At 41.6% G+C, this 13,346-nt stretch overlaps 1 protein-coding gene across 7 annotated transcripts in view; it reads left to right on the top strand.

Moving 5' to 3' along the window:
* The window catches only part of RBFOX1 (RNA binding fox-1 homolog 1), a 2,292,172-nt gene that overhangs the window by 1,380,373 nt on the left and 898,453 nt on the right, over window positions 1-13,346 (top strand). For all 7 annotated transcript variants that reach the window (XM_073633001.1, XM_073633002.1, XM_073633003.1 and 4 more), the window contains exon 6: window positions 5,183-5,243. In XM_073633001.1, coding sequence (XP_073489102.1) covers window positions 5,183-5,243 — 61 coding nt within the window. The remainder of the gene's footprint in view (window positions 1-5,182; window positions 5,244-13,346) is intronic.

Here is a 13,346-nt window from a genome sequence, read left to right as displayed (position 1 = left end):
CCAACAGAATCAAACAACAAACAATATATACATATATACACGACTGAGTCCGATTAATACAGTTCAAACTGGACCTCCAATGCACCCCACAAAGAGCACCGTTCCATTGAAAATCCAGGGCCCATAATCAAAAGGCAACAGGCTTGCATACAGTCCTCTCCAACAGCCTCTGTCCCGGCTAGGTCTGTGACAGCATCGCAGGATCCAGGCAAAGTTACTTACCTTGTCCCCAGGATCCTGAGATGTCTCCCCGCTGTGTGTGTGAGCTGTGTCTCCACTCGATTCATCACAGCGCCAAGCTCCATTTCCTGTGAGAGTTGCGATGCACAGGGACAGAGCACAGTGCCAAATTCAAAAAGTTAAAAACACAATACATACAGTACACTGTAATCTTACAGATTACATAACTGTATCAAATTATTTCACATCCCTTTTGTCCCTAATGTTTAGTCCAGTGCCCTGCATGCAGTTTTATATTATAAATACTGTTCTTTCTGCCTGGAAACGGAAGATTGTACATAGCAACTAAAAAGCATCCCTTTACATCAATATATATATATATATATACATATATATATATATATATATATATATATATATATATATATATATATATATATATATACATATATATATATATATATATATATATATATATATATATATATATATGTATATATATATATATAATAAATTAGAATCACTTGCAGAATTGAGCGATAGTGATTCATGGGGAAATCCGTCATCAAACACTGAAAGTAATGGCAGCGACAATTCTGCAACTGAGCGAATTTCAGTGTTTTTGATTTGATTATATTATTGAATAATTTTTTATTATATTATTATTTGTGATAATTACTTATAGTTATTTATAATATTATAATTTATGATTTCGTGTTTCAAACTTTATTATACCCGGGATGTCTACTAGACTCTTGTTTGGACAGATTTAGGTGTGTTATTCCTAAGAATTACAGGCCTACAATATAAAACACCAAATTTCCATGCAAAACATTGTACCACTTAGAGCTTTAAAAATCTGACATAATCATACTGCCAGGGAGGTTAAAGTCTAAAAGAAAAACAACTTCAATAGGAGCTCCATGCTCCCCCCAAAAAATGTAAACTCAACAGTTACAAATACTGTTTAAAATAAGGACACTTACCTATCCAGGGATCCAGCGATGTCCTAACCTGAGCCGATGGCATTGCCTGTGATGTCACAGGGAAGTCCCGTCAAGTCACCATGCGTCAGAGGGGGGCGGGTCACCGGGTGGCCCCGCCCCCGTTATTTAAGAACCGTCAGAATAGGAGACGCGTCACACAGCGGGAGCCTCCCTCCATGCCAGCATAGGTGCGGAGCGGCCCGGAGAAGAAGATGAAGAAGAGAAGAAGAGAAGAAGATGAAGAAGAGAAGAAGATGAAGAGAAGAGTGGGAGCCTCCCCCCATGCCATGGGTGCGGAGTGGCCCGAGGAGAAGAAGATAGAAGACACCGCGGAGGAGATGCTGGATGAGAACACCGGAGGAAGAACCAGAAGAGCCAGAAGAAGAAGAAGAAGATGAAGGAAGATAGAAGAAAGAAGAAAGAAGAAAGAAGAAGCATTTAAATAAAGGAATTGTCAAAAACTGTCTCTTGTCCTTTTTAACATTTTTGTCAGTTTTTTAGTGAAATGGTAGGGGTACTTTTGTACCCCCTTACCATTTCACATGGGGGGGCTGGGATCTGGGGGTCCCCTTGTTAAATGGGGCTTCCAGATTCCGATAAGCCCCCCACCCCCAGACCCCCACAACCACCGGCCAGGGTTGTGGGGATGAGGCCCTTGTCCTCATCAACATGGGGACAAGGTGTTTTGGGGGGCTACCCCAAAGCACCCTCCCAATGTTGAGGGCATGTGGCCTGGTACGGTTCAGGAGGGGGGGCGCTCTCTCGTCCCCCCCTCTTTTCCTGCGGCCTGCCAGGTTGCGTGCTCGGATAAAGGTCTGGTATGGATTTTTGGTGGGACCCCACGCCTTTTTTATTATTTTGGCGCGGGGTTCCCCTTAAAATCCATACCAGACCTGAAGGGTCTGGTATGGAATTTAGGGGGACCCCACGTCATTTTTTTTTTAAATTTTGGCCGGGGTTCCCCTTAATATCCATACCAGACCTGAAGGGCCTGGTATGAAATTTAGGGGGACCCCCACGTCATTCTATTTTAAATTTTGGTTCGGGGTTCCCGTGTGGGGAATTCCCATGCCGTTTTTATCAATGAACTTTTATGTGTATTGTCAGACCGGCAATGCAATAGCTGCGAGTAGTTTTAAATGACTTTTTTTCTTTAAAATGTCATTTTGCTGTCAGACTGTTCTAAACACAAGAAACATGCGCCCCTTTATAGGCATACTATAGACACCCCCCAGGTACAAAGGGATATTACACTTTTATTGTTTGACTTTAAGCATTATTAAAATCACTGCTCCCGAAAAAACGTCCGTTTTTAAAACTTTTTTTTGCATTGATCCATGTCCCCTGGGGCAGGACCCAGGTCCCCAAACATTTTTTATGACAATACCATGCATATAAGCCTTTAAAATTAGCACTTTTGATTATTCACGTTCGTGTCCCATAGACTTTAACGGTGTTCGCGTGTTTGAATGAACTTTTTTCCTGTTTGCATGTTCTGGTGTGAACCGAACAGGGGGGTGTTTGGCTCATCCCTAATCTCAAGTAAGGGAAACAGGCAGTGAAGCTTCTCGGCTTCACAGTCGGTTTCCTACTGTGCATGCACGAGCCACGCTGCACCTTGTGAATGGTCACATAGTCTTCTGGGACCTGTGGTATGTCCCAGAAGACTGCAGGGGAAGGAGGGGGCGAACTTCTGGCTCAGATTAGTGCGGTGCATCTGACTCTAAGTCGGAGCGGGTACCCAGAAAGGGGCAGTGGAGGGAGCAGAATGCAAACAAGCAGAACTTCCCCTTTTGTGGGAAGTTTAACCATACAGTCCAATGATAAGCTTTACAGCACCAACAGGTCTTTTCTGTCACCCATAAAGATGTCTGAAATACTCCTAATGTTTACTTTTCTATCTCCTGACGTATTTCCTGGACACTTCAGATGTTGGATGCTCACATTCAGTGATACAGTAGCATGCGTGCTTCCTTATTTAAAAGCCACACATGCACAATGCACTCTCTGTTTACTAATCCCATGTGATGCTGAGATTAGCCATTGCTGGGAAAGGGGGAGAGAAAGCACACATTGTGTATGCAAAGCTTTTGAATCAGGAAGCACACCAGCTTCCACAATCCTGTTGGCAAGCATCCAACATCTACTATGTCCCAGAAATAAGTCAGAAAGTAGGAATGTAAACATTGGGAATATTTTTTGGCAAGGCTTAGGTGACAAAAAAGGCTTATAGGTATTCCATTTGCATTACACAATATTTTTACAAACAGAACAATGCATTTTAAATTACTGGAGCCCCTTGTCTGCATGGGCTGGCACATGTAAAAAGTGTACTTAACCTTCAAATCCACAATATAAAGTACATATGTAAATATTATTGAATATAAAAGAAATAACAAACTTAAGTTTATGTGACCACTTCAGTCCCGGTAGGATTTACCCACTTCCTGACCAGGCCATTTTTTGCGAAACGGTTACTTTAACTGACAATTGTGCGGTTGTGTAACGCTGTACCTAAACAAAATTGATGTTCTAAAACCTCTGCAATTTTTATTTTTTGCTCTATAAACAAAAAAAGACAAATAATTTGGAAAAAATAACAATATTTTTTATTTTTTGCTATAATACATATCCAAAAAAAAAATATAAAACAACAAATTTTGTTCATTAGTTTAGGCCAATATATATTCTGCTACATATTTTTGGTAAAAAAAAAATCTCAATAAGCGAATATTAATTGGTTTGCACAAAAGTTATAGTGTCTACAAAATAGGGAAAAGATTTAGGGACTTTTTATTTTTTTATTGTTTTTACTAGTAATGGCGGTGATCTGTGATTTTTAGTGGGACTGCGACATTGTGGCGGACAAATCTGACCCTAAGTGACACTTTTTGGTGACCAGTGACACCAATACAATGATCAGTGCTTTAAAAAATGCACTGATCACTGTATAAATGGCACTGGCAGGGAAGGGGTTAACACTAGTAGTGATCAAAGGGTTAAGTGTTCCCTAGGGAGGTGTTTTTTAACTGTCAGGGGGGATGGGCTCACTGGGAGTAGAGAGAGATCGCTGTTCCTGATCACTAGGAACAGTTGAGCTCTCTCTCCTTGAACAGAAGTCAATTGGTAGATCAGCTTCTGTTCAACCACATTGATCATACGTGGATTGAAAATTGTCCAGTCCCTGCTGAACCAGCTGAATTGTGATCCATGTTTGGCCAGCTTGAATTACTAGAAGAGTAGCTTTAATAGACATTTGTGTTCAATTAAAATATGCAACAATGTTCAGAGGAAAATGTAATTTTGTTTTATAATATCTTCACTCTGAATAATGTATATTATAATGTGTATAATGTATATTAATACAACAATATGCACATTACACTTTAGAATTTTGTTTATTAGTTCTTTCAGCTGATTAGGGTTGATACTGTTTATTTCGAAAACAGTGAATGTGACTGTTCGTTTTTAACTTAGTACATAAGATAAAAGTAGATGAATACTTAAATTAAATTTAAAAACATTTAGTTTGCAAAAATGCATTTACTTTTCTATAAGTTATTGAGTGCCAGGCTCTGCTTTTTGGCATGTTTTGTGTTTATTATTCACATAAACCTTCTTGTGCAGTTGGTAGTGTTTTTTAATTTCTCCTTTACACTTTATGTTGTTTTATACTGGATTATTTTATTGAATTACATATTTACTATTTCAGTGGGTTTTCATACAATACAAACATACTCCTGAATTTGAAATTATACAAACCCTTTAAATTAGATTCTAAGATCATTTTATTAACTTGTAATTGATATGTGTTACCTTATTGAGATCATGTATACTGGTGCATTGAGATAAGTAAATATAAGTACATGTGATTTATTTTTTTATCCTTTTTTATGCTTTATTATAATTGTTAGAAAACCTAATGAATGTCACTTTTATGTAAAAGTTAAAATGCATAAAAAGAGAACATCTAATCAGATAATGTCAAAAACTAATTCAGATTTTTATATGCTTAGGTTAATAATGCTACAGCACGTGTGATGACAAATAAAAAGACTTTGAATCCATACACAAATGGTAAGCTTTTCTTTTTGTAATTATATTTTCACTTTTACAACACTTTGTTGATTTTCATAATCTAGCATCTGTAATAACTGATAGACACACGCTCATATGACACTGATGAATTACTGAATAGAAAAAGAGTTACATTAGTGGATGATTGACTTAATAGAGTACTTATTATGCAAAACCAGTAAAGCTGAATTTCCTCCCATGGCTGGACTGGTTAAAAGTGAAAATCAATAAAAATACATTTTCATTTACCTGAATGGATGCTTGGAGAAAACACGGGCCCAAGTGTCCGACAAACTACCCCTTTGTGCAAATCACCATCACTTTTCTGAGGCCAGATGTTTTAGTAAAATCCTATGTTTTTATGTTTTAAAAAATTGATATTAAAAAAAATCATAGTCTCTTTTTGAGCTATAATGTAAAGGAATCTTTACACACAACCTCCACAACAATTGCATTGTGCCATATACTTGGTTAAGGCAGCCCAGTCAATTTGACCTGCAGCTAATTCTAAATATGCAGCACTTCAAATGCACATTATGCTATTTATGACTGCCTGAAAATGTTAGCTACCTGACTGACATTCTAATCCTCTTATGTCAATAATCTGGATCACTTACACAAACAGGGACTACTTTTTCTTAAACTTTTCTGAGATGTTTAAACAAGCATTTTTCACAATTCTGATCTTGTGTTTTAACTACATTGGATGAATCAAATTAGGCTAGGTACAGGTTGGTCTTTTACTTTAAAGTTTTTATTTTTTGGCTCACAGTTTATTTTTTTATTTGTTTTATTGCCTGCTTTGTTTATGTGTATACTAATGAATACATTATTATCAAAATAGTATGGATAGCTTAAGAAGACCATTCTTGACAAAAACAGATGTTTCTTTTTTTTTTTTTCAAAAAGTTTTTATTTCGCTTTTCAACATACAATAAAAGGTATAAAATATAGTATTGTATACAGACATTTTCATATTCTAGGACATTCACAGAGATGAGAGACATTTCGGTATAAACTTAGGTCTAGATAAGGGACAATAATTTCAGGTGTCTATACCTATATGGGATGGTTGGATAGACAAAATTCGACAGATCCTAACAGAGTAGATAGTTGACTAACATAGTAGATGCCTGGATGGATCTGATTAGACAGTCTCTGTGAATACTAGGTTATTTAATAGCAATGGGATACCTGAAAGTGGGAAAGGAAGTCAAAACCAGGGGGGGGGGGGCATGTAGTGTATGAGAAAGATACGGTTGGTGGGGGTACATTATCTGATCGACCATAAACATTTTACCATATTAAGAAAATATTAAGAAAATAGGATAACTGGTAGTATTCGGTTACATGGAGATCTGTTAGCGATCTTGGATTGGTGAGTTCAGTGGCCTATGCCGTGCTCAGGATGGTTTCGGAGGGTTTAGGGGAGATTTTCTTGTTTTGCATCGGCTGATAGGAGTCGTGGTAGGAGAAAGTGGATAGGCTCAAATTTGCTATTTCCTCTTGGGAGAGGGATGAGAGCATGAAGGAGTGCCATTTGGAGTGGAAACGGTCTGAGGAGTTTTTCTGTTTGAAGTCCGTATTTATGCGGTCTTTGCTAAGTAGATGTAAGAGCTCACTTGGGTGATGTTGGGGTACAATGGAGAGATCCAATTTTTCAAAATGGTTCTTCTTGCAATTAGAAGACAGGTTAGAGACCACTCTTTGTGTGAGGCATTGACTTTTAAGTCACTGCTGAGCTCTGATGAAGAAGGGACGTGCCCTTCGAAACGCGTTAGCTAGTAGTGATGCCTGTATGTTCCTCTAAGACCTTTGGAAAGCTTCGCTCATCACTATAATCACTTGCTGCTTGTTGCTGCTCGAGTTTTATGGCACCTGATTGTACTACTGCTTGTGAGTAACTTCTTTTATTATTTTATTCAATAAATGTTTTACAAAAGATAATGCACATGGCCGGTGCGCCCCTCTCTCTTTTTATGTCTTTGTTTGCTAGGATTCCCCATCCTTGAGGGCAGCAAGGCCTGTGATTGATCTTTTTTCCATATATTTGGTTGACCACTTGTGCGCAGGAGTTATTTTCTTTTTTCTATAACAATTGACTTTTAAGTTCCCTGAGGAGCTTATGTCACTGTTGACGGTTTTTGACCAGGGTAGAAGTATTGGGTCCCAGTAGCCGAAGATAAAGAGTAGCGGGTCTTTGGGTAGTTTTAATAGGGTCACTTCGAATATGTAGTCAAAAACGTGGTCCCAAAATGTAGATATATAGGAGCAGTCCCAGAAGCGATGAGCCAGGGAGGGTTTCTGGATGTGGCATAGTGGGCAGAAGGCTTTGCTCTTGTCTGTTTTTGACGATAAGAAAGGCATATATGCTCTGTGGGCTGTTTTCAATTGCGTTTCTCTCCATATTTCATTGGGTGTTAGCTTCTGTACGGAGTTGAGGCCTTGCAGGATTTTTTCCACTAAGTTTGAATCAGGGAAGTCTTTATTCCAGTTTTTTATCGATGATGCTGAAAGAGGTAGAGATGATTTGTGTAGGAGAGGTTTGTAGATGTCCGAGATTTTGTACGAGTTGTTTGATATCATTTGGTCTATGACGTTTGTTGGAAACCTTTTATCCGCTTGTTTACATGTCTCCTTTAAGAAACTAATGCATTGCCTATAATAGAAGGTATGCGTAGAGGGTAGTGAGAAGATTTCCGCAATGCTGGTAAAGGGTAGTGGTTGACCCGTCTGTACGTTGCAGAGGGAGGAGAATTTTGTTAGGCCTTTCCGTTCCCATATTTTGAAAGGTTTATGTTCTAGTCCCTGTGGGAAGGCCGGATTTCCTTGGATCGGGAGATGTGTCGATATGAAAGGGGATATCTTAAGCATTTTCCTTGCTTCTCTCCAAGCCACGGCTGTGTCTCTTAATAAGAGATTGTGTTGGTGAGGGGGGGACTGACTTCCATCTGCAGTGGAGGAGGGCCACTAATGAGTAAGGGTAGGCCATGCCTGATTCCAGGGAGAAATTGGAGTAGCGGGAGGATTGCGTTATCCAGTCTATGCTAGTTCTAAGCAGGCATGCTACATTATACATTCTAATGTGTGGTAGGCTGATGCCCCCTTCGCGCCTGGGAAGATATAGTTTTTTTAGAGCTATACGTGGTCGTTTGTTTCGCCAAAGGAATTTTGATAAGGAAGAGTTGAGCGAAGTCACATCTTTATGATGAAGCAGTAGCGGAATAGTTTGCAATGGGTATAGTAGTCTTGCGAAATTGACCATTTTTATTAAGTGACATCTTCCCAAGAGCGAGAGGGGCAGATCCATCCAGGCATTTAATTCTTGAGATATTTTTGACAGCAGAGGAGGGTAATTTAGGTGGTATAGTGATGAGGGGAGTTTTCCTATTTTTATTCCCAGATAGGTGATATTGGATTTCGCAACAGGGAAAATTGATTGTTGGGTCCATTGTGGTACAGAGTGGGTGCCGATGGGGAGAATTTCGCTTTTGCTGTAATTGATACGAAGGCCAGAGCACAAGCGGAATTTGTCAAACACCCTTTTAATGGTTATCATATCTGAAGGGGGGTTGGCCGAGAATATGAGGACATCATCAGCAAATAGGGATTTGCGTTGATCGTGTGCACCTATTTTTATGCCATGCAGGGGGGCTGTTAGTGTTAGATATCTGGACAGCGGTTCTAGGGCGATGTTAAAAAGGAGCGGGGATAGAGGACAACCTTGGCGTGTGCCCTTGTGAAGACGAAATTCTTCTGATATGAGGCCTGCTACCACTAATCTTGCTGATGGGGCTGTGTACATGGCGGTGATGAGGTGGTGGAATGGGCCAGTGAATCCCATCTCTGACATTGTCATAGATAGCCAGTCGAAACTTACGTTATCGAAGGCCTTTTCTGCATCTAATGTGATAATAGCGTGATTAGTGTTTGGGTGATGGAGTGCATGTTCTAGGGCCATCATGACTTTACGAATGTTGAGGGTGGCGGTTCTACCTTTTACGAAGCCTGATTGAGCGGGATGAATTAAAGAAGGAATAATATCTGCCAGCCTGGTGGCTACAATCTTAGAGAGGATTTTCACGTCTAGGTTGAGGAGTGATATGGGCCTGTATGAGCCTGGTTCCTGGGGGTCTTTGCCCTTTTTAGATAGTAATTTTATAAGAGCCTGGTTCCCCGACTGTATGTATGCACCCCCTGACCAGATATTCTGATATACTTGGAGGAGAGTGGGTTCTAGTAGGGGTTGTAGGGTCTTGTATAATTCACTAGTGAAGCCGTCTGGGCCTGGGGCCTTAGAGAGAGTCAAGTGGCGGATGGTTGGCGATATTTCGGTGGGAGTTATGGGTGCGTTAAGGGTATCTAGTTGTAATGTGGAAATCTTGGGCAAGTTTATTTTTCCTAGAAAAGCGCGTGCTTTTTGTGCATCTATGGGGTCTGGAGCGTAGAGTGTAGAGTAAAATTTTTGCATGACCTTGTTAATTGCTTGTGGAGCGGAATGAAGGGTGCCTGTACTGTCGCGGAGTGATGTGATGTGGGTTGGGCGGAACGGGCCTTTGCATAGTCTGAATAAGAGTTTACCCGCTTTGTTTCCAAATTTATGAAAAGTGGCTTCTAAATAAGCCTGTTTGGTGTGTTCAAGGGTGTTTACCCATGTGTCGAATTCTCTTTTTGCTGCCTGCCATTCTAATCGAACGGCTGGGGAGTCTGTGGTATATAGCGCTTGTTGTGCCTGGTGTAGGCGTGAGCTGGCTTCTTTATATTTAGTCAGGGTGTTGCATTTGAAGGAAGTTGCATAGGAGATGATACGGCCTCTTAGGAAAGCTTTACCGGCGTCCCAGAATAGGTTGGGATCGTGTATGTGGGGGGCGTTGTTTGAAGAGTATTCCGTCCATGCATCGGACATGTATTGTTGGAAGTCAGTGTTGTTATGAAGGAAGGAGGGAAATCGCCAGATGTTGGGATGCGGGGGTAGGTTTAAATTATCGAGAGTTACCTCTATAGGTGCGTGGTCGGAGATGGTTATGTCATGTATTGTGGTGTTCTGGAGGAAAGAGATTAGGTTGTCAGAGCCAAAGAGATAGTCTATCCTTGTGAATACTTTGTGTGGGTTGGAGTAGAATGTGAATTCCCTGTCTGCTGGGTGAGAGAGACGCCATAGGTCTTGGAGATGGATAGAATCCATGGTGTTTGCAAAGAGGGAAGGGGCGGGAGGATTAATGCGTAGATTTGGACTTTTTGGTGAGGATCTGTCATCTATCTGATGGAGGGTGTCATTGAAGTCCCCTCCGATTAGGTGGGGGAGATGAGTGTTTTCTAGAAGCCAACTGGAGAGCTCAGAATAGAATTGCCTGCTTGGGCTGTTGGGGGCATATACGTTTGTGATTACGAGCTCTTTAGAGCCTATTTTGACATGTGTAGTGAGCAAACGGCCCTGATTGTCAGTTTTTGTCGACAAGACTGAGCAAGGGAGATTTTTGTGTATGAGTAGGAGGACGCCAGCTTTGCGTCCTGCTGCCTCAGAGCCTAGAACAGTGCCTACCCAGAGCTTCTTCATACGATGGAAATCATGGGCTGATAAGTGACTCCTGAAGTAGGGCTATATCGGTTTTGAGCCGTTTGAGATGCCTAAGAATTTTAATTCTTTTTTGGGGGGATCTAAGACCCTTCACATTCCAGGAGATTATTTTCATGTTAGGGGGGACTTGAGAGGGTTATGAGCCGAAAAGGTCGATTTAATATTGTGTGGATGGTGAGTTGAAGTACCAACTGTGACAGGGAGCTTGCCATTTTTATAATGAGCATGAGGCGTATTAGAGGTGTAAGGGAGATGGTATGGGCCCTGGATAAGGGATAAGAAGAAGGGGAGGGTATGACATAGGGGGGAAGTAACATAAAGGAGAACATAACCATTAAGCCTGTAAACTTCACTTTTTTCCGCATGGATTCACTGTGTAGGTCAACTCCCATAACAGGACAGTTACGGTTTGGGGCCCATTTAGCCCGGGGAAGGGTGTCAGGCGACTAAATATGCGCTTGAGGCTAAAAATTTGGGGGGGGGATGCAGTTAGCCGTACACAGTGAGGCCAGGAGGATACAACAGTAGAAGAAAACTGTGTTCAAACAAGTACTGTCTGAAAGATAACTCTGAGAACTGAGAACAATCAAAACAAAATAGCATTATACATTACGTGATGCCGTATGAAGGACGGTATAAAAACCTGAGGAGGGACAAGTTGGTGTACTGTCCGTACATTGGGAAGCCAGCGATGGCAGTTGCAAGTTTCAGTTCAGCGGGGAGTGAAGCGTTGCTGGTCCGGAAATGAGGATCTGAAGCGTTTGGGAGAGTCTTTACGTGGGCTCCGTTGGTCCAGGGAGAGGTTGATTGGGGTGCCTTTGGAGGGGGTGTGCTGTTGAGCGTTGGAGAGTAACGACCGCACGTAGGCTTCCGCTTCTGGTGGATCCTGAAAGGATAGCTGGTCTCCGCTAGGTGTCTTGAGGCGTAGGGTAGCTGGGAAAGCTAGAGTGAATTTAATATGTTGCTTGAAGAGTTCTGTGCATATCTGTTGGAAGGCTTTGCGTTTTTTTGAGACCTCAATGGAGTAATCGGCAAAAATCAGAATTCCCACTCCATCAATTTGGAGTGTGCGGGTTTATCTAAATTTTTGGAGAATAAGAGCTTTGTCAGAGTAGTTCAGGTATTTAGCAATGATGGGGCGAGGGTTCTTGCGTTCTTCGCTATATGGTCCCATTCTGTGGGCGCGTTCTATCGTGCAGGGGCCTGTTAGGCCTAGCGCCTCAGGGATGCGTTGGGAGAAGAAGTCTGATAAAGCAGATGATTGTAGAGATTCGGGTATCCCCACAAATCGCAGGTTGCTCCTTCTGGATCTATTTTCCAAATCGTCGAGTTTTTGAATTATGTACTGGTTTGTCTTGTCCTGTGCTTGTTCTGTAGCTTGGGCTTGGTACATCTCTTCTTCCATATTTGATAGGCGATGTTCTAGCTCATGTAGCCTGGTGTTATGTTCTCCTAGCTGGGCCTTGATTTGTTTCATCCCTGCATTTACAGCTTTTTCCACAGATGTTGAAATCATAGGGGACAGGAGGGCTGCTACTGCCTGTGCTATGCGCTCTGTTGTATGGTCCCCTGCGTGCTGTGGAGAAGGGACTGATATTTGGAAGTCCTGAGAGAGGGGGGCTTGAGGAGAGGAGGCTTGATGTTGTGGCTGAGCTTGAGAGGCATGGGGAGATGTGTGTGGAACTGCGCTGCCACTTACTTCCATGTCTGCTGACTGCGCGCCTGTGTGCGGGTCCGTGTAGGCCAAAGCCGGGGCCTCGATTTGCGGCTGGGCCGGCGGCGCCGTCTGGGCCGTATTGGTGCGGGAGCCGCGGACTTCCACAAAGCGGTCCATGTAGAGGGTACTAGTGCCCGAGGTAGCCGAGGGTGGATTCGGGCTTCTGGGCCGGTTTTATAGGCATGTTTTTTGTCCTAATTGCGGGAGCTGTAGGGAGAGACAGCTACTCCATGCGGAACAGATGAACAGATGTTTCTAATACTGGCATGATAAAGATAAAATTAGGAATACACTGTGCTAAAATCGTGAAAACATAAGCTGCAAACGGACCATGCAGCTTAAGAAAGGAATTTTATTACACATGGAAAATTACAAAAAACAAAAAACTGGGTAAAAACCACCACCAACAAAAAAACACCACTAAAAAAGACAATGTTGTCTAAAAATATTGCAGCTGCACTACACATCACACCATGCACATGTGTCCTACACTCACACTGAAATTTTAATTTCCCATTGGTATGTAGCAGGTTCTGAGGGTGTTAATATCACATGTTGAAAATTAGTGACACACTCCATTGGTATTGTCAGATAGTTCTCTCTACCTAATAAACAGTAAGAATTCTGAACGGGATATTAGAGTGTGTGTATTGATAGTAGTACTACTAAAGGGACCTTGACAACATCATGAGGCTTCTCCCAGTTATCATATGGGGCCAAACTTCACTTTTGTGGTGAGATGTATAGAGTATCTCATAAACAGTCACAGTGTTTTAGGTAACTGGATGCAACCACAATGTGTCAGTTC

Source organism: Aquarana catesbeiana, linkage group LG06 (assembly GCF_042186555.1).
Source record: "Aquarana catesbeiana isolate 2022-GZ linkage group LG06, ASM4218655v1, whole genome shotgun sequence".
NCBI lineage: Eukaryota > Metazoa > Chordata > Amphibia > Anura > Ranidae > Aquarana > Aquarana catesbeiana.
The sequence above is the reverse complement of the archived record's forward strand: the minus strand, read 5'-3'. Positions and strand labels throughout refer to the sequence as shown.